This window comes from Pezoporus flaviventris, unplaced genomic scaffold (genome assembly GCF_033815535.1).
Source record: "Pezoporus flaviventris isolate CSIRO_AGI_PZ_B2104156 unplaced genomic scaffold, CSIRO_AGI_Pfla_v1 ptg000079l, whole genome shotgun sequence".
Lineage (NCBI taxonomy): Eukaryota > Metazoa > Chordata > Aves > Psittaciformes > Psittacidae > Pezoporus > Pezoporus flaviventris.
This window is the reverse complement of record NW_026892627.1, coordinates 6964874-6989745: the sequence shown is the minus strand read 5'-3', so window position 1 is coordinate 6989745 and position 24872 is coordinate 6964874. Positions and strand designations below refer to the sequence as shown.

At 38.2% G+C, this 24872-nt stretch overlaps 1 protein-coding gene across 20 annotated transcripts in view; it reads left to right on the top strand.

Moving 5' to 3' along the window:
* The window catches only part of KMT2C (lysine methyltransferase 2C), a 194437-nt gene that overhangs the window by 140292 nt on the left and 29273 nt on the right, over positions 1-24872 (top strand). For 15 of the 20 annotated variants that reach the window (XM_061474341.1, XM_061474354.1, XM_061474358.1 and 12 more), the window contains 15 exons: positions 398-526; positions 2538-2657; positions 5178-5308; positions 6972-7158; positions 12379-12483; positions 12845-12892; positions 14530-14667; positions 14844-14876; positions 14959-15078; positions 17164-17302; positions 17570-17784; positions 17902-17975; positions 20457-20639; positions 21280-23160; positions 24194-24519. In XM_061474341.1, the coding sequence (XP_061330325.1) occupies positions 398-526; positions 2538-2657; positions 5178-5308; positions 6972-7158; positions 12379-12483; positions 12845-12892; positions 14530-14667; positions 14844-14876; positions 14959-15078; positions 17164-17302; positions 17570-17784; positions 17902-17975; positions 20457-20639; positions 21280-23160; positions 24194-24519 (3829 nt within the window). The remainder of the gene's footprint in view (positions 1-397; positions 527-2537; positions 2658-5177; positions 5309-6971; positions 7159-12378; positions 12484-12844; positions 12893-14529; positions 14668-14843; positions 14877-14958; positions 15079-17163; positions 17303-17569; positions 17785-17901; positions 17976-20456; positions 20640-21279; positions 23161-24193; positions 24520-24872) is intronic. The other 5 variants (XM_061474359.1, XM_061474344.1, XM_061474362.1 and 2 more) reach the window with 3 other exon arrangements.

Below are 24872 nucleotides of genomic sequence, written 5' to 3'. Positions count from 1 at the left end.
GGACAATAAAAATGAAGTGTATCTTGCATGGTAAATTGTGTCCATACATATTCCTTGATGTATGGCTAGAAAATGCTCAGAAACTCAGAAAATGCGATAGCACAGACTTCTGAAAGGGCACCAAAAAAATGTCATAGATTCACATATAGTAACTATAGCACTTATTCTCTGGTTTTGCGTGGATCTCATCTCGCAGGAAATGTATGTACGTACTGGGCCTTTGTGTATAGGTAGGGTGGGCTTCCCAAAAGTATTTAGAGAGTATTAGTATCTATCACCCTTGTGAAAAAACTGACGTTCTCAATCAGTTTCTCAGGTATCAGTCAGGTGTAGAAATTTTGGAAAAATACCTTTTTTCCATTTTCCAGTTAAAGTTACCATTGCCTCTTTTCTGCAGAAGGTGATCTTATGGATTGCGATGGTAAATCAGATTCCAGTCCAGAACGGGAAGCTGTGGATGATGATACCAAAGTGACAGAAGGAGCTGATGGGATTAAAAAAAGGAAGCGAAAACCATATAGACCTGGTAGGATACAATAATTTATATGGTTGTGTGTCCCATGTTTGTTTTAACATTTATTTTCTGTATAATAATAAAAAAGATACAAAAACCTAGTATTGAATTCTGAAGTATTCTATTGTTAATTACAGATTTCAGATTTTTACCCTGGTCTGTTAAAACAATTTTTAGTCCTTTACCAAAATACATTTCCAAAGGTTGCTGCTCAGCTGTGCGACTGTTCTTAGTGTTCTCTCCGTTATTGGTCTCTACCTTGTATTGATTCTTAGCATGATATGAAAATGTACTGTATTTATATAACTGATGAAGGCCAGGTTTGTTTTTTTTTTGTGTGTTATGTATATCTGGCAATATCTGAACTTCAGAGAAATTTTTTGTGGATATCTTATTTTCTGAAATACTTTATGAGAGTAATTTACTAAATATTTGCAGTTGATGTGGCAGTGAATTTTAATTAATTCAGTTATTGGATGAATTCATTTATTTTAATTTCTCAGTGCAGTCAGCTCTTAATTATCTTGACTGTGGATTAACTGTGTGTCCTGGGTACAGAAACACTTGAGCCATCTCCAGGCAGGAAAAGCTAGAAGTACCTAGCTGACTCTGTAGAAAATAGCTCTCATACATTAGGGCTAAAATTGAACCCACTTAATAAGCTCTGCTGAAACCCTGCCTGGCTTTTTGAAGACCCCCTGTCTCACGTACCTTGATATGTCTCGGAATCTGTGTTTACATGTTGAGTTTGTGTTTCACTATGCGGCCTCTGACTACTGTGGATAAGAAGTTGAGGGTAGCCTTTACAATCAGAAACGCTGTTTTGGCCATCACACCCATCCTGCTTGCTGTAACAGGCCATAGTAGAGGAGGAAGACAGAGTCGGTGAAATGACTGAGGAGGTGAATGCAAGGAATACAGTGAAGGAAGTAAAGGAAGCTGAAGTTACAACAGGGTCTAGTTTCTCTTGCTTCTCTCTCAGTAGCTAAACAGAACTCTACCTTTTACCCTCCCCACATAGTTTCCCACACTTCTGTGTAAGAGCCCTGTTTCAGCAGGTCATGCCCATGTGTATGTATATTCTTTCCATCATGAGCCCACCCCAGAGAGATGGTGGTACAAACCCACATTGTTTAAAGAGGTTTCCTTTCTTTCCACAAGTAATGTACCTCAGCAAGCCATTTACTTCTGTTGCTGGGTGCTCAAGAGAAGAGAGTTCCATTTGCTCAGAGTGGTTTTGGGTCATAATTTGAGCAGCCATCTGTTAGTTTTCTGCAGCCAACAATTTCCCTGAAAAATGAAACAAATCTGAACCTGATGCATATACATACATACCCACCGTTTCATAGAACAGTTAGTGTTGGAAAGGACCTTAAGGTCATCTAGTTACAACCACTCTGCTGTGGGCAGGGATGCCTCACCCAGACCATGTTGCCCAAGGCTCTGTCCAGCCTGGCCTTGAACCCTGCCAGGGATGGAGCATATACCACTTCTTTACTGTAAAAGACCAGGAGCACTGCAGTCAGTCTCCAGTGAAGGATTCTGGGGTTTCAGGCAGTATGATGTTCATTAATTATCTTTTTATTTTGTGTTATGGCCTTCCTTAGTATTGTGTGGAGTTGTGGGCTCTCTACAGCAATTTGTAGAGTTTTTAATGGTCCTTTGAGATTCTTTAGTGGATTTCATTTAGTATATTGACTTCTAATTTGAGCAATTCATTAGCGTGCCAGGGGATGGCAAAAAATAACATTTGAAAGTTGACGAGTTTGGTGATTTGAACTTCTTGTAGATGTTATAAAGTCCTAAAACTCTAATCCTTTTTGATAATTACATATATACCCATGGGGACATTCAAATTCATAAATGTTTTGGAAAACTCAATGAAAAATCCTTAAATATCTCAGATTCATTCTTAGACCTTTACAGATGCAATCGTCCTCTTTACCTGCAGAATGATCCTGCTGTCATTCTTACTATGAAACATAGTTTTAATCAATATACTGAATTTTTGCTTCCTTGTTAGGTATTGGGGGATTTATGGTGCGTCAGAGAAGTCGTACTGGGCAGGGGAAGACTAAAAGATTGCTGTCCAGGAAAGATTCTTCTGGATCTGTTTCTGAGCAGTTGCCTGGTAGAGAGGAAAGTAAGTGCAGTAACTTGTTTTTAAACTTCTCTTCATGCTTAAGGCAGTAAAAGTAATGCAACTCTTCAACATACAAGTCTTTCCAGAGATGTACAACAGAAAATGTTTTTTGTGTTTGTCATGATTGCTTTATTAATTCAACCGGAAATACAAATTCCTACATGTAATTTCAGTAAAGCCTTTGATTTACAAAGAAACTGAAACAAAGAATTGTAGGCTATTGTGAGAGATACATAGTGAGAATTACAAGGACTGCTATATTGTGTCAGAGCACTGTTTAGCCTAGCTTTGACTGATAAAAGACAGAAAAAAAGTGTAAAAACTGAGGTAGGTTTAGAGCAGTCCTCTTTCTGATACACCTTCCACCAGAAGTCCTGATCCAGAGGTTTTTTTGGACAGTCAGTTTTAATATGCACGGTGTTCAGTGTTCCACTAATGTGTCTGATATTTTTATGTATCTGTTCAAGCTCTGGAAAATTCTATATTGGTGAGTTCAACAATATACTATTATTGTTGCATGAAGAAATAATCACTTCTTATTTTAGACTGGGTATCTGAGAGTTCCATAAGCTGCCTTTGCGTTTTATGTTATGCAAGATTGTTTTTATGAAAATCAGTCTGTATTAATTTATAATACAGAAAGATTTTGTAGACATGTATCATATTCCCCCATCAGTTGCTGTTTTTTCCAGGGCTGAAGGATCCTACTCTAGTCTCTTTTCTCATATCAAAGCCATTTTAATGACTGATACTTTAATACTTTGTAGATTGGGCACCTAACAAGAAGTTAGATTTTGTTTATTGGGCCTTGTTCTCTTACTTGCTGTATGTGATCAGAGTATAAATTACTTCATATGTCTAGATTTGTTCACACTATCTAATCTAAAAAATATTGAGGTATCATTAAGATGAGATGTAGAATATGTTTAGGTCAGAGCCTGTTTCCTATGAAGTTTGGCTGATGTCATCTCAGAAGTCTTCGATTTCTCTTGTCACTCTCTGCTGTCTATTTAGAGGCAGATAAGCCTCTTGCTATATATTTGTACAATGTGGTGGAGGCTGGATCTTTGCCACAGCAAGCAGGGGCATTAAAAAGTAATAGTTAAATTTTGTCCTTACTTGCATTTGTAGAACTGATGTATGAAACCAACAGGTGTTTATTAGTGCAATTCAGTATTCTAGCTAGGACCCTTATTGAGATACAGTGCTTGCTTTCTCTTTAATATCAGTGTTAGAGGTATGTTTTTCTGCTTTGTAGATGTTATTTCAGCGTAATATACTATGTTGTTTCAGGTAGTGCCGAAAATTTTGCTTTGAAGTTTTTCTTGTCTGTAGGGATGTGCTCCTTTAAGTAAAAAAAAAAAAAACCAACAAAATTAATTGGCTAAAAAATTATTTCCCCATTCTGCCTAACAGCACAATGCATATTGTTAAAAAGCAGTATTCTTAATCAAGTATTCTTCAGTTAAATGTTGGAGCTTCTTTTAGTCTGCTCAAGCATAGTTGCTTTGTTAAGAAGAAAGCAACCCCAGATGATGTTTGTATGTTTTAAATCATGGTAGCTTGCTGAGAGCCTGCTTCTCAGCTGCCAGTACTCATCAGCCTTACCAAGTGTTTTGCTGCTTTTGTTATGTTCTACCTCTTTTCTCTGCAAAAGCTCATTCTCAAACAATGCAGAAGCCATGGTGTTGGCGAGCTTCATTCCACTTGCAGTCCTCCAGATACAGTACAAGAGGTTACTGTAGTATAAAGCATAGCTGATTTTACTTCCACAATAATATGTTTTCTTTTATAACTTCCTGGGGTCTTTAACTTGATGTAATTAGCTTTGGCAAGGCAGAGCTAGCAGGACTTAAAAAGTTCTGCTTTTACCTGCAGTGTTTTCCGTGGTCTGTTGAAATAAAATACTGAATGATTGATGAGCGCTCTGTGCTTTTCTGTTTATTAGAAAAAGCAGTGCCACTTTGGAATATGATAGCTGAATAAATGTATGATTTTTCTTTAAGGGCTTCTTTATAGATTTCTTTTTTTTAGTCTGTTCATTATTTATATGGCAGTCTTTTTCTCAGATTACAAAACTTACTACTTTTAATTTGGGAAAAATTAGTGTATAAAATGAAAGGTAATTAATGTGTAGCTCAGCACTGGTGATTTTGGAGATACTGTTTCAGTGGAATTATCTTTCAAATATCTGGTTGAATGGCACCTATAATATTTCTCAGATTACCAAATGCTTAGGTGGCTTGGACATATGAAAGTTAAAGGTCTGTCTTCAGCCACTGAGGTGTACCACAGGGTTACAGTGATGTGAGCAGTGTCACATATGGTATTCCTTATTGCCAGAGCCCAGATGATCAGGTGCCAGTTCACCTCTGGCTGGATAAAAGCCACTTGTACAATATACCTAGAGTGAGATTCAGTAGACCCTTTCACCCAGATATATTAGGTATAGTGCCACTGTACCTGTAGAGCAAGATACCAAGTATTTTATTTTATTTGTGACTGAATGTTACCGTTTAGGTTGGACAGAACAGCTGCCAGACACTCCAGTTGAGGAGTCCACCCCAGCTTCAGAAAGTACTGAGAAAATAAAAAAGCGTTACAGAAAAAAGAAAAATAAACTTGAAGAAACCTTTCCTGTCTACTTGCAGGTAAAGCTATTGGTATACTCCTTGTTTAAAATCCATTTAGAAACCTGATCTTTACATGTGGATTCATACTTTGCTTAAACCATCAATATTTTCTTTCTATTTCCAATTTATCATTCAAATTAAATGGGTTTTCTGTAGAGAATGTTTATAAGTTTGTACAGAAAGCTGTATATTATATTAGATCTCCAGTCCTCTGTTGTTATTTCTCAGTGTATAGATCTTTACTTGTTCTGAGAGAGGAGTTGGGGGGGGGGGGGGGAAGAAGCCTGTCTTTTCTCTCTGAACTGACATGTGACATTTCACCATTCAGCTCTCTAGGATGTCCTAGCCTGATCATGTTATTTTGTCAAGATACTGATTTTTCTCTTCTGAAGGTTATAGAATATGATTTGATAGGGGAAACTTGTCTTTCTACCTGTGGGTTTGCATGCCCTGTATCTCCCTGCCACATGCAGGGAGGGTTTACATGCCCTGTATCTCTGCTCTTTCCCCGACTTTATTTCAGTGGTGTCCCTAGCAAGCAAGAGGTAGCAGTTATAGATAATAATGGTGACTGGGCAACTTTCAACCAGTTTATAAACTGACTGGCTTATATATGTCTCACACAGAGAATACTATTTGTCTTGCTCTTCTCCTCAGCCACTTTTTTAATGAAAACTTCATTATCTTGGAGATGTTCACCAAATGTCATGACAAAGACTATATTGGGATTGAAAGCAAAGAACTGACAGAGAGGCAGAACAATCTCTGTCTAAAAATAATTTGTATTTCGTAAGTGGGAGAATGAGTTGGAAAGAAAATTCTGTAGCAACATTTCCTTTGGATTAATAAGGATACGGGGTGTTTTTCTTAATGCATGTTTTACTCCTGTAAAAGACAGAGTATTTCGTACATTATTCTTTTGCTCAGGTTGGAATAACTGGTACTGGGGGAAAAAAAAAAGCAATCTTCAGCTTTATTTTAGCAGCTATATCCTAAATCAAAAATGTAAAGACTACATAAAACCAGAAGTAGTTCTTATATAAGGAATAAAAGATTAGCTTTAAAATTTGATAGATTGTTGTCACCATACTAAGTAGTCAGGCTGATGTGAGTGATAGCTGTTACATAATATTTTAAAAGATAGTAATGTAACTTAAACGTCTTCAGGTGGATTGTTACTGCAGTTTGATGTTAGGATGATTTTGTGCTAACTAAACTGCAGTGTGTGGTCATTCTAGAATTTGGACCATAATGCACTCTCATGTTTTTCATAAACTTCTTGTGAGGCCTTGATCAAGTTGCCTAGCAGTGTTCCCCTTCTTCAGCTGTCCTTTCTGTGCAAGGAGGAATACTGAAAATCTTGAAAAACTTGGGATGTATAAAAGCACTGCATTGTTACACTGTCTGTTCGATGTGTATGCAAGGTAACTGTAGTTTTTCTATATGATTTGAGGTATGAATTTAATAATAAAATATTAATAGTGTAGCTACCTCAGGTAAGTTGTATCCACCATATCTGTGCCTCATAGCCTGGAAGAGATACTGCCATATTGTTAGGCATGTGAGACTGAGAGTGTGTTTTTTGTATTTCTAGTAATCACTGGCTTTTAATTTCAACTTTGTCATTTAACCAATCTATACAATGTTCTTCCTACGTTGAATCATTTTGTCTTCTTTGCAGGAAGCTTTCTTTGGGAAAGACCTACTAGATACCAGTAGACAAAACAAGATGAGCCTAGATCATTTACCTGAAGAATCGCTTCAACTGTCATGTAAAACAAACCTGACCACCAATTTCCTGGATCCTTCATCTGATCCCCTTCTTAGCTCAACCTCCACTCCAGCTCAGGCAAAACTGGGACCTCAAGGTATAAAAAGCTAAAGTTAGTGATAATTCAGTAGTCTCATTTTCTTGTTGCCCCTGGGGCTTTTCCACTCTTTCCTACTTTACATCAGATAAACATTGTGAGAATTTTTCAATGTTCTGTGTATTAGCTGTCCTTGTGAGGTTAAGTTATGCTGATAATTAGTAATGTTCAGCTTGAGGGCTCCAGCTGTTTCAAAAAGAGCAGTGGATAGCACAATTGCCACTTAATGCACATTTGAAACTCCTTGACTGTAATGTCCATGTCTATAAAATTCATGAAAATTAATTCTGTGTAAGAATAAGCATACAGATCCATTATAGAAGACAAAAGTACTCTAATTAAAAGATATTTTTAGTAGTCTGTTGAGTATTAGCTAAATGACAGTCATCCAACTTGTATTTTCTTTAATGTTTTAGATTATTTTAGGTTGCCATTCTCCTCAGAGTTTTTGGTTTGCCATTTTCTTTCTGGACTTTACCCCTTCTAGGTAAAGTTTATAGCCACTGGGCAATCTTCTGCTGTTGCAAAACCTCACTGGAGTTACTGCTGAGACTTTTGCAGATAGCTAGAGGGTTGTAAAGTGCTGCTGAAAGGGCAGCTTCACACAAAGGAGCAATTAAAAGCAAAAACCTTGCTGTCCCCTCCAGATTATTCTTTTCTCCATGTCTTGTAGTATATGCTGTCAGCTAGAGGTATTTTACCATTCTGTGTCTTTTAAAAACTGTTACTATATCTTGTGTATATTAGTTAATTTGCAGCTTGTGTTTCAGCTCATCCTCGCAAGGTTTTCCATCTAAAAATGTTTACACATATTGATAAAGCTTCCCATGTCTGGAGTCATTTGAAGAAAGGTCAATTATTTGTGATTGTTTCTCAGTGAAAATGTGCTAAATTAAAAGCAAAAGGCTACATTATAATTGAACATCGATTGTTACACAGTTGAAATATTGAGTAATAGGGAGTGCAAAAGTTAACTTTCCCTAAAGGGAAAACTGCTGCGAATGGAGTGTTTCAAGGTCTGTATTTCATTGGTTCCAATACTACAAGAAGATACACTCTCACAGACCTTTTTCTACCCCAGCATTCTTTCCAAGCCAGAGAAATACAGATTCAGAAATCTGTATTTCCTATTCAACTGCAAGATTAAAGTCATTAATGTTCCTGTATTATGGTAGTATAAGGTTTTAGAAATTCATGAACTTGAAGTTAATCTAATGTTCTGCATTTCCAAAATTTGAAAGGATTTTTTTCTTTTTTAAGAAATCTATTCTTTATAAATAAGGAAAGTTGCAAAACTGTCATTTCCTCTTCTTTTTATTCAGAAATAAATCATAAGAAGTTTACAATAAATAAATTACAAGCAAGAGTTTTAGTGGATAACCTACTGTCTTTCCCATTTTATATGTGAGAAACTCAAAGGACAGTGCTTTCTGGTTGTAGGAATGTTCTCAACAATTGTCTCTCAACTGCTCAGTTTTCTCAGCCAAAATTGTGTCCAGACGGAGCTGTTTGTTGTAGTTGGAGCACCAGTGGGTGAAGTCATCTGCCAGTATTGATCATTTCCAGTGCATTTTTTATTAACTCTTTCACTGTGAGTTTGTGAGAGACAGTAATTTCCACAGTAGCATCCACACATGCGTGAGAGACAGATTCATTATGAGTGGTGGAGACCCTGGTAAACGCTGAGCTAGCAACAGTCACCTCTCTCCTTCTGGATGGTATTGCAGAGGAGCTGGAGGTGGGAACAATGTCTCAGAGTACCTGTGATATTGTTGTCATTTTGGTACAGGCCTGGCTATGGAGCAGGAGCAGCCTAAATTGCTTTATTCTCTGCACTGGGGGGCTGTAGGGCTGTGTTGTTACTGACCTTGCTGTTCTCCTACAGTGCCATCTTTCACAAGGAGTGTTGACTCTGACAGTCCTTGCTTAATGGGTAGGACTTTTTCCACAAGGAAAATGTTCTCTTGGAAACGTCACTTGTTTAATCCCAGGATTAAGGGTTAGATATACTTGTTCATCTTCCAAAGAGCTCTGAAGCAGCTAAAAAATTATCCTTTTGCTTTTCAGCATGTGCATAGGACTGCTAGGGAGTTAAACAGTGGCATGTTCACTCTGCTCATGAGCTGGCAGTGTGTTTCAGTGACATGTTCTGAGACTGTTCTTAGAGTTTGGTTAAGGGTACCTGAAACTTTTGCTAGACAAGATTGCAGTGTTGATAGGGATAGCCAGAAGCGGGTTTTTGGAGTCATTTGTTCATTACTAATTTCTAGTAACTGTGACTGAAGTGAGCTTTAGGCTTCCAGTCCTGATTTCTGTCTGGCAAGGATGTTGCAGTTTCTGTTTTCAGTTATAAGACGCGCCTTTCCTGTAGTTTTACAAGTGGCATACTTCACAGTGTATTCTGCATGGGACCAACCCTTAAAATCATTTCCAGGAGGGTACTAGAGCAAAGTGTGAAGACTTGCTCACACAGCACCAAATCTCCAGGGTTTCCCTGGCTGTTGATATGTTACTTGATGGTGGTGTCTAGGATCTGTTGCATCCTGGCTAATTTGAGGACTGTCTGCGTCTCTCTTGTGTTTCTTGACCTGGGTGTCTCTGATAAAAAAGAGGCCACTTGGTGAGGTGGGCTCTGTCAGAGCTCTGTCAATATAATCTTTCCTTTTATTTGAAATAGCTTAATTTAAGTGTATTTTTTCAAGGGATGCTGCAAAGGTAATCTGTTCAGGTAGGGTCTCCAGGAAATGCTGAAGAGATTCTTCATTGACAAGTCTGAGTCTCTGCAACTGATTCAAATGCTGCTGGGATAATTTATAACTAGATCTGTTATTGCATGATTAAACATCTTTGGGTGGCTGCCTCCTTGGAAGAGGCATTTTTACTCTTTCAGAACTTCATAAATAAATAAATAAAAGTAAATGTATTGGAGGGATCCAGATCACAAGTTAACAGTAGAACTGTGCTGTCTTAAAGATCCAGCATTATAAGCACATTATTTTCCTTTTTGCTTTGTCTTAGTTTGCATCTCCATTCTGAGTCAAATTAATTAGCAGTATTGAGCTATTTGTTTGGCAGCAGATGTCAACCAGCTATTGATTCAGATCTGAAGCAGCTGCCTAAAGTGATTTAGTTGTTTCCAAGATAATATTTAGCTCATGGAATTAAACCATGGAAAAAATAGAAGAAAAATGTGAAAATAATGCTTTAGAATAGATGTCTTACATGAGACTTATAGATCAGAGAGTCTAGCCTTCTGCTGTCATCAACAGTCAGCCTTTTTATAGACTTAACAAGCTCCATTTTGAAAGCAGGAAGCTTTTTTCCAACCTATTAATCTCATTGGAAGTCCATTACAGCATCTGATTGCCTTAATAGTTAGGAGCCCTCTAATTTGAAGCCTGAATTTATTCATGGCCAGTTTGTAGCTACAGGTGGTAAAGCCTTCAGTTGTATATTTCCACCTGAGTTCTTTCTAACTAGTTCTGCAATGTATTTATATTCAAATTTAAAGTTGAATTTTTAGGGACTGTTCCCAAGCATTACTAAGGGCTGTGGAGAAAAACACTGTAATATAAAATACTACAGAAGAATTAAAGGCTGTTAATACAGTCTTGGTGCTTCCTTCACAAAGGCTTTTTTTATAAGTCATACTTACCTGCCTTCAAATAGGAATTTAGGAAATCTACGGAATGGCTGGAGTCAAGCCTTTTCCTGTCAGCCAGCTGAAGTCCTTGACATCACCTTGCAGTGCCTGGTGTTAGTTACTTGCATAATTAGACCAAATTGCTGCAACAACAACTAGGTTCTGTTTAAAACCTTACATTTCATAGGACTTTTTATCAGGTGCGCAAAACAGTTACACCCACAAACAGAGACACTCTCTAATACGTCTAGTGGCAAACATAAAAAATAATTTAATTAGGATGAAACCATCTTGTCTGCATTCTGAAGGAGAAAAATAAGCAAAATAGTAAGATGAAGAAAAAATATGTTCTTGTTGACTTTCAGTAATGGTAGAAGGGAAAAGGGTTGACTCTAAAAGAGCAGAAGGAACTTCTAATTCATTGTAGAATTTAGCAGTTTGGAATGTAGCCTCATGATACAAGTAAGTCATTGGCACCAGGCCTCTGAGTTAAGCTAGAAATACTTTCCTGGGGCACTTGGGTTGTAACAGTGGGAAAGATACATGTGTGAAATTTGTTTGTTCTTTGACTTTCTGGTCCATCTTCAACCTGCCCATGTTTGTTTTCCACATTCTACATGTGGAATATGATTCATATTAATTCCTTTTCTCTGTTTAAATGTATGCATATTTACAATCTCAGCACGTTTTATTCATCTGGCAATGATTGCTCGTGTGGTCACCATAGTCTCCAGTTTTTTCTGAAAAATATTTTTCTTAACTTTTATTTATTTGCCAAACAATTTTCTTCAAGTGTTGCACATCTGTGATAGTCCTAAAAACCTAGTTAATAAAACCACCTGGGCCACATGGCCATTTCTTTCTAATGAATTGGATGTCAAGAAGATAATCATATCCAGAATTTATTATTCAATATTAGATAATTTATTGCTAGGACCAGACCAGTTTTTCCTAGACAGCAGCCAAGCATGATATTTCTACCTCTGGCTGTTCTCACTTCTTTGGGATTTCTTCTGATCTTAAAAATAGCATCTCCAATTTCCATTTACTTAATACTGCTTCTTACTCTTAGATTTTTCTTCCTTACTAGGGTGTAGTAACTGATTACTATGAAGTCTTACGAAAAGTAGTGGTGGTAAGAGGAGTAACTGATCACTTTCTTACCTTTTTTCTTTTTTAAATACAGCTTATTTGTTGGCTTTTACATTCACAGGCCTTTTTTGTCTTAGAGGTTGCAAGTTCTCACTAGGTCTTCGGGTTGTTTTATTTCCCTAAAACCATCCAGTTTTTCTTCCACATGACTAATTACATTAATCACTTTCACTGTATTAAAAAAAATACTCAGCAGTGTAAGCATGTGAAATTGGCTACAACACTGACTATGAGGGGGTGCTAGTCAGCATAGCCTCTTACTGCAGAGTGGCTTGCAGTGCAAATTACACAAGTTATACATGCTATAGAAGACCCTTGTAGCCTGGTAAATCTGTGTTTGAGTTTATAGTTCAAGCTGTAGTACATCACCGGAGTCGTGTATAAATGCCACAACTGGCTGATTTTATTAATTGCCTCTTACACAGGTAGCACCGATGATCCTTTAGCTGATCTTTCTGAAGTCTTAAATACTGATGATGATATTCTTGGAATACTTTCTGATGATTTGGTAAAGTCTGGAGATCATTCAGGTATGTATGTTTGTAAGGTCTCCCTGGTATTTGTGTGCTTTTTTTCCTTCTTTGTTATAGATGTATTTGTTGTACCTATAGGTTATGTTGTAGGTAATCTCAGCTGCAGTTTTCATATCTTAAGAATACCTTGGTTTGAGATGATTTTGTTGCCTTCTACCAGTAAAAAAAAAAATCCCCAACCTTTCAACATTTTATTTTACTTGTCTCTTTGCTTTGCTTCTTGAGAGAGAATAAAATGTAGCTGCCGTTGTCTGTCATACCTGCGTAGCTTTTTTCAGCATGCAGCTTTTTCTTTACCTTTTTTTTTGTTTTGTTTTCATGTTATAATCATCCATTTTATCTGGTTTGGGTCCTGTAGGTCTTGATTTATGCACTTTCCAGGTTGAGAACTCACCCTCCCCATTTGGTAAGAAACTAAACAATGGATGATCCATGGTTAGAAGTAGTTATCTTTCTTAGTGGTTTTAGCTGAAAGAACTGCATGTGTAGAAACTAGTATTCCTTTACTGTGTCACTAATTCGTGCTTTCATTTTCCACTCTTTTTGTGGTGTGTGAGTCTAACACAACCTATAAACTCTGCACTTTGCATTGAAGAGTACTGTATAAGGTTTTGTTATCAGCTTTTAAAAACTTTTCCTGAGTTTTTGTGTTTCATGATACAAAACCATGCATTTTCTTACTGCCACTGTAGTATTACCTCTAGTAGTAGTGTGTAGTTTTTATCATAGTGGTATCTTTCATAAATAAAAAGCATTTTAACAATGTGAATATATTAAGGCATGATTAAAGCAGTAAGCATCAATCTTTTTATTTCCACTGGATGATGATTCATCATTTTATGTAAAACACAGGTTGACAATAAGTGGAGCAGCATAGCATGTTTCATTATCTTAAATTTGTTTTTATTTGGTATCTAACACAGAAATATATTTTATATACTGAAGTGTGTAGTTTGGTTGGTTTGTTGTTTTTTTTTACAAAGGCCTTTCTTGTTTGATTGATTTATTGGCTTATAAAAGATGTTGGGAAGTCTGTGTAGTAAGTTATAGTACCAACAAATCGCTTTGTCTCATGTAGCATACAATAATCAGTAGTTGTTTTTTAAACAGGAACTGCTATAGCTTGTTTTATATTGACTACAGCAGCACTGCAGTAGATATTTAATCATAGAATCATCATAGAATTGTTTGGCTTGGAAGTGATCTTAAAGCTCATCCAGTTCCAACCCCCTGCCATGGGCAGGGACACCTTCCACTAGACCACGTTGCTCCAAACCCCATCCAGCCTGGCCTTCAATACTGACAGGGATAGGGCAGCCACAGCTTCTCTGAGCAACCTATCCCAGTACCTTAGCACCCTCATAGTGAAGAAAATCTTCTGTATATGTAATCTAAATCTACCCTCTTCCGGTTTAAAGCCATTTCTCCATGTCATTTCCCTACCTGCCCTTGGGAAAAGCGCTTTCCAAATTTCTTGTAGGCACTAGAAATGCTTTAGGCACTGGAAGCTGCTCTGAGGTCTCAATGGAGTCTTCTCCAGGCTGAACAAGCCCAGCTCTCTTAGCTTGTCCTCATATGTAATATTAGTATAATTTATGTAATTTTATAATGTGAAATGTAATATTAAGGTAATTAATGTAATATTATAAGAAAAATTGAATGAACCTTATCTGTGTGAGGATGAACCATATTCACCACTGGTGTGATTGTTTTAAATTGTGGAAAATAGCTATACTGGAACTATGTACTTAAAACTATGCACTCAAAAACATGCTGTACCTAAACTCAGTAGTCTTATTTCCCATTCTTCTAGTTATATTCTATTCAATTAATATTCCTTAAACAGTAGCATAAGATGGAGGTAAATAGAAGGTGATTTTGTTTGATTTTTCTTATGAATGTTGTATTTTGTCTTACCTTTCAAATCTTAGAAAGTCTTGGTTTAGTTGATAGCTCTAAGAAGAAAGAAAAGTTTTATGCTCTTTATTCTATGCCAATAAATTTTACTATTTATGTCTAACTGAGCATTCCTTCCTCCTCCAGCTGGATTGGATATCGGTCCCATCTCTGATGATCCTTCTACTCTGCCTCAGCCAAATGTCAACCAGAGTTCACGGCCATTGAGTGAAGAACAGCTGGATGGAATCCTCAGTCCAGAACTAGACAAAATGGTCACAGATGGTAATTTATTTTGTGCTTAATCTTGGTCTTCTAGAAAATGTTAGTAAAAAGCCTCCCTTTTTTTCTCAAATTACTTACCTGTGTATTGTAATGTACCTATTTAGACTTCGCTGCAGAATTAATTTTACTGCACCTTTTGATGATTCCTCATTCTGTGTTGTGTTTATTTTGTCCAGGCGCTATTCTTGGCAAACTGTACAAAATCCCAGGTAGGTGTTCTAATCTTAGTTGACTTTCATAGAATACAGTTTGTAAACAGTGCCAGCCAGTTCATGCACAATGTTTTTGCAGAGCTAGGAGGAAAGGATGTTGAAGATTTGTTCACAGCTGTGTTAAGTCCAGCAACCACACAGCCAGCTCCTTTGCCACAGCCTCCACCTCCACCACAGCTTATGCCTTTGCATAATCAAGGTATATTCCTTTGTTACTTTTAAAAAAGTAGCCTGGTCAGGATAGTTGTGTATCTTTTAAATATTGATGTGAAAGTAGGATGTGCCTTACTTTCTGCGATTTTAAACTGGTGGAATGCCATTGTTAATTTATGAAATGTGATTCTAAAACTGTTCTGAAGGGGGTATGTGATTAAAATGCACATAAATATTGCTAATAGAAAAGGACATTTATTTTTAGATTTTCCTGATGTATTAGAGCTTTTATTTTAACTGGCACTTTAATAGTTTTGAAATTTGTCTGTGGTAAGGCATGTATCCTCTCTTCTGACTTTACTCTTTAATTACTTGTGAGTACCTCCTCAAGGGCAAGACAAGAATACATGTAACAATGAGTTACTGAGTCTTAATTTCTTTTAAGAATTCAGTTTGACATATTAGCCAGTCCTACCCAAATAACACTCAGAAGGCTGAGTAATTTTGGAATGTATCAGAGAGATTATAATTTATTTTCTGCGTTACTACTAAAATTATCCTGAGTTAATACAGGATATTCTTGTTCTTATATTGAAAGCAAGGGGCAGGTTGATTTTATTTATTGTTGTTACCAATGGAAATTAATTTATTTTACTTAGCAGTATGTATAAGCAGAAATAAATGCACTCTTTTCTCATCAGACATCATCTCTAGAGGATTTTCCCTGAGCTCATGTGCTAATTCTGTTATACTGGTACTACAGAAAAGTAGTATGCAGATTGATTTCACCAGTGAATTAATCATAAGACGAAAAAAGATTGATTTCCTAGTTGGATGAATTTCCATAAAAAAGAAAGACTTCAAAAGTCTTAGACAGGAGAGAGTTTAAAGCAAATAATGAGGTGATTTAAAACAAAAGTTAATATAGCTATCATTGCCTATTTCCCAGTTACTTGAGTTCTTGAAGAGATAAGTTCAGCATTTGAGCTCCGTAGGATTGTTTAACTTCTCCCTGTGGGTACTGCCACAATTACAAAGTTTTAGATTCATAATTTGGTTCAGTTACGGTGTAATGATCCACATGTTTCTGTGAGATAAGTGCTTCAATTATGGGGAAGCTTGCATCAAGTTTCAGCAATTTCAGGTAAACTTAATGCTCTCTTCTCATAAAAACATGTGATCCTACAGGCCTGACTCTCCATGCTGTTTGCCAGGTCTTGACAGTTAATGTATACTATCTACTTAGTAGTTATAATAAAGGACGTTCTCTTAAATTTTTAGTTACTTTCATCCAAACTTATACTTGCTGCATAGTGTATGTAACCTGTAGATCAGAAAAGGCAGTCTCCTAAAGCATGACCTAATGATACAGTCTCATCCTACAGATGCATGCATCTACCTCCTGAGCTACTTCTATGCTTGTAAGAAAATACTGGGACAAAAGTTATGATGACACTTAGGTGACGGGGATTCAAAGGCCAGTGTTAATTATGTGTAGGAACATCTGCAGATACCGTCTGCTGGAATGAATCTGCCTGTGCCACATTTGTAATATTGTAATCAAATGAATAAAATTTTCTGCTTTTGTACTGCTGGGCTGGACATTTAATTAGAAAATTCTGATGCTTATTTGACTAGATTTATTTGTTTCATTGGTTACAAATTAGGGAGTTTGTAGCTAATGAGGATTACTTTGGTGTACTGCTCAGAAGTCTCAGAAGGGGTGATGTTTAATTCAGGTGCCTAATGATAATTCTGCGAGGACTGAAACCAACTTTCTCCGTGCTTGCTGCTTGGATCTGCATGTAACAAATATGGCAGACATTAGCCTTTAAGAATATACTTTAATATTAAGTGCAGTTTCATAGCACGGGCTACAGCAAAAGTCTTGGGAATCCATTAAAAAACCCAGATTTTCCAGACAAGAAAAAAAGGGATGTGATACAGTAGCAAAGGATCCCTTAAACTTACAGGGAAGCAGAGTAAACTGATACGTAAAATCTTTTCCAAAATATAAGATCGGTACAATTTTTAAGTAGTTATTTTTTTCATTAGATGAGACTGAAAACTTCCACCTCTGCCTTAAAAACAGTCACCCTTTAAAACAGTAATTTAAACTTCTTCTTTCCAGGAGAGAATGCATTTCCAAGAGTGCCTCTTATGAATGGTCTGATTGGCCCTAACCCTCATCTCCCTCATGCAGCTTTGGCTGCTGGAGGTGGACTGGGCACTTTCTCTCCCATTACACAGCAACCATATACTGATACCAGGTAGGTCAAGATGGGAAAAAAAAACCCAAACATCTCTTGTTTAGCTTTTGTCACTTGTGGGGTGGTGATATTATTAATACTGTGATATTATTAGTATTTGTCTACTTATGTCTGGACAGCCACTACGTAAACTTCTGTATTCTTGCAGCCTGTTCACTACTGAAATAACAAACAGAATAAGTACTTTGCTAATTGGTTGTTTGGATGGTTGGCTTTATGTTGACAGCAGCCTATATATAAAAACAAAACCCTTTTTTGATTTGTCAGGGATAAGAATCCAGCGTTCAATCCAATGGTAAGTGATCCAAACAGCTCATGGGCACCATCTGCTCCACCTTTGGAAGGTGAAGGCGATACAATGTCCAATGCTCAAAGAAGCACCCTGAAGTGGGAAAAAGAAGAAGCTTTGGGTGAAATGGCAACAGTAGCACCTGTTCTCTATACAAATATCAACTTCCCTAACCTGAAGGAAGAATTCCCAGGTGAGTGGTTTTACTGAATGAAGTTAAATATTTTGTAGCAATATATGCATCTTCATTTGAAAGAATGTAAAATAGACTTTTCAAAGCCTTGTGGATTAACTCATTTTTTGATTGCAGACTGGACTACAAGAGTGAAGCAGATTGCTAAACTGTGGAGGAAAGCAAGCTCACAGGAGAGGGCTCCATATGTGGTAAGAACAGTTACACCTGTGTTCGCATACATCCAGCAAACGTGTACTTCATTTATACGGTTTTCATTTGTGGGTTTGTTGGTTTGGTTTGGTTTTGTTTTTTTTTTTTAATAAATTACGTTTTAGGGTTAGTGAAAGTTTACTTACTCCAAAAATGCCTTTGTAATTCAGCTTCTAACTTTACACTTCTACCTGTGTTCTTTGCTTTTTAGTCCTGGACTAAGCTATGTTAGCATTGTGCAATCTAAAGACATGAACTGAGACAATAACATTTGTGGTTCCCGTTGCCTCTTTCCTACATTTCATCCATACCTCAAATCTTATTTGCTCTTTCGTTTTTTGGCACAGAATCTTGCCAGTTTCTTCAGAAGGATAATAACAAATCATTATGTGGCTTTCCTCTCTTTAATCATCCCCTCTCACTAGTCTTTTTTTCCCCATTAGAGTTGCTGAAGTCTTTCACCTGTTGAACTAACCAGTCCAGAAGCATCAGTGCTCACATACCTACTTCCTTCATTTTATTTCTACACCTATGTTCTTGCCTTCCCCTTCACTACTCACTCTTTTCTACTGCTTTGTGATGGAAACTCTTTTGATATCTTCCATGTTGTGGGGAGTGTGAAGGATTCTATTTCTCACTCCAAAAGTATCCACTTTCTTCACATCTGAGTCAAGTATTTGTAGTAGCTATTTGGAGTTGACTCCATTCTGTAGAACTTGTACCATTCAAAGGGTGACCCTTATGCTTTGTTGAAATTTCTTGTTGAAGCCTGCCCACATCCAAACCTCAGAACCTGTATTATGGCTGAATACATTTGCTAACAATGGCTGGGAAAGTCGAAAAGACTTTTCTTGATTTTCTGTCACATCTCCATTCCTGATTCTCATCTTTTCTTTGTTTCTTCACAACAGCAATTGGATGATCATTCTCACTTTGTATGTTTCTGTGGATTTCACAGGGTTATGCTTTCAGTCCCTTAGCCTCTCCCACTACTAATAGTCCCATTAGTGAGCAAATTTGATTTCCATACATGTTGATGACTCAGAGCTTAATATTACGAACATCATCTCCTACTGTCCAAGTCAAAAAAGTCCCCTTATCTCTCTGATAACTTTCAGAGGATAAATTTTTACCCCAGCCTCAATGTGGGAAGTGCAGTTCTTAATCTTTCTGAATCCCTTTCTACTTGAAATATTAATTCTCTGTTGTCTTCTTTTTATCACTGAGAAATTGTCATCATTCTGCTTTTATTCACGCCTGTAACTTCAGCACCTTTGGACCTCTATGCCATCTTGTCCATTCTATGCGATTCCTTCTATGTAGTATTTATAAGACACAATCCACATATATGGGTGGATTTTTATCCAGGCACTTATCACTTTACAATTATTACTGATTTTTTTTTCTTTTTTTTTTTTTTATTGTTCTAAACATATGCAGTCATATTCCCCTTTATGGATATTCAAAAAGCAGCTGTGATAATTATTTCCTTCATGTTCAGGAGGAGGATGCCTGCAAAGGCACACACGTGCGCACAGGAGTATTTACACAGCCAGAGCTGTTACTTCCTAGCTGAAGTGTACTCTTGCATTCAGCTGTCACTAGTGCTCCTGCCATTGTGTGCACAAGAAGCTGCTGTGGTACCTCTCCTGAGGGACTTACACTCTGTGGGGATGAGTAAAGGCCACCTTAGAAATTAAATTCAGAAGCGTGTTAGTAAATTATAGGCTTTTTACTTACCTTGGTATGCACAGTCCCCTCACAGGGGAAAATGACACTAATTTTTGTGCTGCCGTGACACTGATACTGTCATCCATGTTTCTGTTTCATTGTTGGAGGGGAAGGGTTAAAGCCTTTTCTGCTAGGCAACCCCTACTTGACAACTGCAAATAAAAATGTGAAAAAGATGATGTGAGGGTTTAATTCAGAAAAGGAATCACATCCTAGATTGCTGGTAAAACAGAGTCTTTGAAACTTCCATTAGATGCTTTAAAGTGTCAGTATGGCTATAAAATGCCTCATTGAAGAGGAATTGCTGTTCTTCTATCCAATTTTTCCTGATCCATAAGCCCATATCCTATGTTTATACTGCTAACTTAACACATACTGAGATCTATAGAGGCCATTTAGTGGAGCAGACTGTATTTTTCTTGTCATTGAAGTTCTCCACATTAGTGGCCTTTATTGATCCAAACATCATCCACTGTGCTCATGTCTTAAGATTGCAGACCACACCAGTATGTGATTTGAAAGGTAAACTGGTGGGATTCATGCTTTCTTGCCACAACACAGTACCTGAAGCAGACATTCCTAGCGTATAGAAAACCTCTATGCTAATAGTTCCTTATTTCTTTCCATGCATGGTAAACACACAATTTCTATAGACTCTAATTGTTTTCAGTTTGGAATTCCTTCTAAAGTGCATAATTTAGTTTTGGAGAAGAAAATAAGGCTAACAACTCTTTCTTATCTTTTTCCAGCAAAAAGCCAGAGATAATAGAGCTGCTTTGCGCATCAATAAAGTACAGATGTCAAATGACTCCATGAAAAGGCAGCAGCAACAGGATAGCATTGATCCTAGTTCACGCATCGACTCCGACCTCTTTAAAGATCCATTAAAACAGAGGGAATCAGAACATGAGCAGGAATGGAAATTCAGACAGGTGCGTTGCACTGGGGCTGTTTTGTTATTTTTCTGCATTTTATTGCATTTTTGGAATCTGTTGTAACAAAATCAATCTTAACCTTTCTTTGTACATGAGTATTAAGTTAGCCATTCTGCCCAGGAAGAAAATAGATGCTATCACAAGAGAAGCTGCTTGTAAATGGTGGAAAACTTGTTTTAAAACTTTGACTCTTCGATCTTACATATTATGGAAATAGGTTATGCTTTCACTGTATGGAGTAGGTTTTTTTCTATATACCCTGTATTCAAGTAACCTTGTCCTGCAGACTGCTACTTCAGATTGGGCTGGTTGTCTCTTAAGAGCTCATTTGCCCCGCATCAGTGCTGCATCTGTCAGTAGCCTTTCATCTTCAGAGTATAAGGTTGGAAAGCAGTGCTGCTCTTTAGGCAACCTGGAAAATGCTTCTTCCTAGGCAGTCAAGGTGCATGTCGAAGTAACTGGACTTTACAAATAGCTAGACCCTCTGCTCCCATTGCATTTGAAATTTGCAGTTTACAGTTACTTATGATTGATCTTTGATGCATCTTGAAATTTTAATTACAGATTCAGTCACCAGAAAGATTTTGTATATCCTGGACTTAAAAATCTAATCTTTCTCCTCATAATTTTACAACAGCAAATGAGGCAAAAAAGCAAGCAGCAAGCCAAAATAGAAGCCACACAGAAGCTTGAGCAAGTGAAAAACGAGCAGCAGCAACAGCAGCAGCAACAGCAGCAGCAGCAGTTTGGTTCACAACAGCTTCTGAACCAGTCTGGCTCAGACACACCTAGCAGTGGGATCCAGAGCCCCTTAACACCGCAGACTGGCAATGGAAGTATGTCTCCTGCACAACAGACATTCCATAAGGATGTTTTTACAAAGCAGCAGCTACCTGCTACACCTGCATCAGCATCCTCAGATGATGTGTTCCTAAAACCACAAGCCCCACCCCCTACTCCAACACGAATCTCAGTACATGATTCACTGTCTCAGTCTCAGACTCCTCAGACATCATCACAGCAGATGTTTTCTCCAGGTTCCACAAACACAAGACCTCCTTCTCCAATGGATCCATATGCTAAAATGGTGGGAACACCTAGACCAGCACCAATAAACCAAAACTTTGTTAGAAGAAATACTGTTGCACCATTAGATACCATTGCACCACAGTCATCCATATCTAGGCCCATTCAGGTAACTGAACCATCAGGAAGCAGGCCTTCCCCAGTCAGGGATTCATGTTCTTCATCTCCAGGTAACAGTGATCCCTATGCAAAGCCACCAGACACACCCAGGCCTGTCATGGCATCAGAGCAGTTCTCCAAACCAGTGGGTGTCCCAAGATCACCCATAGTTACGGAGCAGTCAGGGAAGGTTCCTTTAACATCTGGAAGCAGTGATCCATTTACTAAGCCTGCTCCTAGGACTGATACGTTTCAGAGGCAGAGAGTAACTCCTGCCGATCCTTATGCACGGCCGCCATTGACTCCTACTCCTACTCCTGTTGATGGTAGTCCTGGACCTTTCAAGACCCCTATGCGCCCGCCTCAGTCCCCACAAGATCCTTATGCATCAATGCCAACTACACCAAGGCGTGTTGCTGTTGATCCATATGAAAGGCCAGCATTGACACCAAGGCCAGTGGATAACTTTTCCCATAATCAACCTAATGATCCGTACAGCCAACCTCCCCTTACTCCCCATCCTGCAATAAAGGACACTTTTGCCCATCCACCCCGGATAGTGCGACAACAGAGTGATTCTTTCCCTCAGTCTGGGCCCATTTCAAGGCCAGCTTCTCAGGACCCTTACTCCCAGCCTCCAGGTACTCCTCGACCAGTTGCTGATCCTTATGCCCAACCTCCAGGAACTCCTCGGCCTACCACAGTTGATCCATATATGCAGCAACCACCAACACCAAGACCTGCTCAGCCAGCAGATTTATTTACTCAGTCTCCAGCAAATCAGAGACATTCTGATCCATACGCCCAACCTCCTGGAACACCAAGGCCAGTTCTTAATGATCCTTACTCTCAACAACCAGCAACTCCAAGGCCAGGGATTCCAGAGAGTTTTAACAGACCTGCAATGACAAGACCAGGACTAATGCCAAATAGAGATCCTTTCCTGCCGACACCACAGAACAGGTTCCAGGGCACTTTTGTCAGGCCATCAGATCCATGTTCTCAAACTCCCAGACCTGCAGGACCTGCAATAACAGATTCATTTAGCCATGGTCCAGCTGCTGCAGCACGTGACCCATATGATCAACCACCAATGACTCCAAGACCTCAGCCAGAATCTTTTGGAACTGGCCAGCTGGCCCATGATGCTGCTGAACAGCCACGGCCTGGATCTGAGGGCACCTTCAGTGCACCTGGAAATTCTCCAATGACTTCTCAAGGACAACAATTTCCCAAAGTTTCACAAGTTCCTGGCCCAGCACCAACCACAGGAGTAACAGATACACAGAATACTATGAATATGTCTCAAGCAGATACTGAGAAGTTAAGACAGGTGGGAATAATGTTTAATACTGATGGTATTAAAATTTCACAAGTAGAAGAATTTCCCCCATTTTTGTTAATACTTGAAGTTTCTTGCCATTAAACATTACTAGATAATGTAGCATTATCTTCATTCTTGTACTATGTTAATTTGGTCCTCCTGGATAGAATCCCAGTGCAGAGAATATAGAAACTTCAGTAATTGTTAAGTAGTTTGGACAAGATCCAAAAAGGAAGCAAGGGCTGTCTTCGAAGCCACTGAAGATGTAGGTAATGGGTCTGTAGTAGCTCTTCTATAGTGTGAAGAAAAAAACACACCTTGAAAGGACAATTAAGTCTATCCTATAATAGTTGAGATATAGAACTGATTGTCCGTGACTTGTTCACTGGCCGAGAAAGGGAGTATCAGCAAAGATCTCAGACTAGACGTCTAACTTTTCAGTTGGCTAATGTGGAAGTGAATCCTTCCATTGGTCACTCTTCTTCTTGAGGCATATTCAGTGCAGCTTTTTGTCAGGAAATGTTTGGCCAACAGCTCTTGCTGAGACATAGAATTACATACAATTTGTGGAAAGCTGCTCAGTCTTTTGTTTAGAAGGAGCAATGGGAAGTGGATTTTTTGGAAAAATTGATAGTATTTATCATATTTTTCATTATCATATGATAATCATTTTCTGCATCTCTGGTGTAAACTTTTTGCTGAATTTTCTTCAGTGAATCTCGGGTCACCTTTCTCCCTCAGAATGCATGTGGTAAATTTCATGCGGTTAAAGGGCCTGTGTTACTGGAATAGAAAATGGAAAAGAGAGTTGCTTATACGTTAATTGGTAAAATTGGTTCTGGAGATTTAGCTTGCATTACCAGCATCTTGCTGTGTTTGTTCCCTCTTCTAATTTCTGAGGTGATCATGACGGTTTATGATATTTCTCTGTAGTGACTGAAGAATTTATTTTCTTCGAAAGGTTTAACCTAGTGGAGCGTAACATTTCCAAATACGTGAATTGCCATGTCAAGCACAGTGATTATTATATTCTTTTCAACAGCGCCAAAAGTTACGTGAAATTATTCTGCAGCAGCAACAGCAGAAAAAGAATGCGGTTCGGCAAGAAAAAGCCTTGCAGGATGCAGCAGCTCCTACCCATGCAGCTCCTCTTCAGCATTGGCAGCAAGACAACTTAAATCAAATGTTTAACCGCCCTCCTCCTCCGTATCCTGGGAATATTAGGTCCACTGTTGTCCCTCCAGGTGGGCCAAGGTTCGCTGTGTACCCAAAAGACCAACGTGGCCCATTTCCTGCTGATGGGCAGTTCAACAGGCCCCAGTTCCCAGGTGATATGAATGCCATGGGGATGAGGCCTCATGGTCTCAGGTAAGCTCTTTGATCTTTTAAACCTAGGTTGTTACAGGGTAGTTCTGCATTTACGGAAATTGCTAGATAAAGGGTAGGTGGATTTTTTTATGAAAAACAGCTGTGCTGTCTACAGTAGCTGGTAAGCTTCCTGAAGGCAGTGTGTCCAGTGAGTTTTCCTAAAGCATCTGTAACATTAGAGTGTGTGCTTTACACTAACAGTGTTCTACACTGGCTTTTATTGGGAATAAATCAGAAATAAAAATTGAGAAACTGCAATACTTGTGAAAGTATTATGTGACCTGGAAGATCTTGTTGTCCATGGTTTGGGGGCAGGTTTTTTTTAAAAGAAAGGTGATGTCTTAATAACGAAT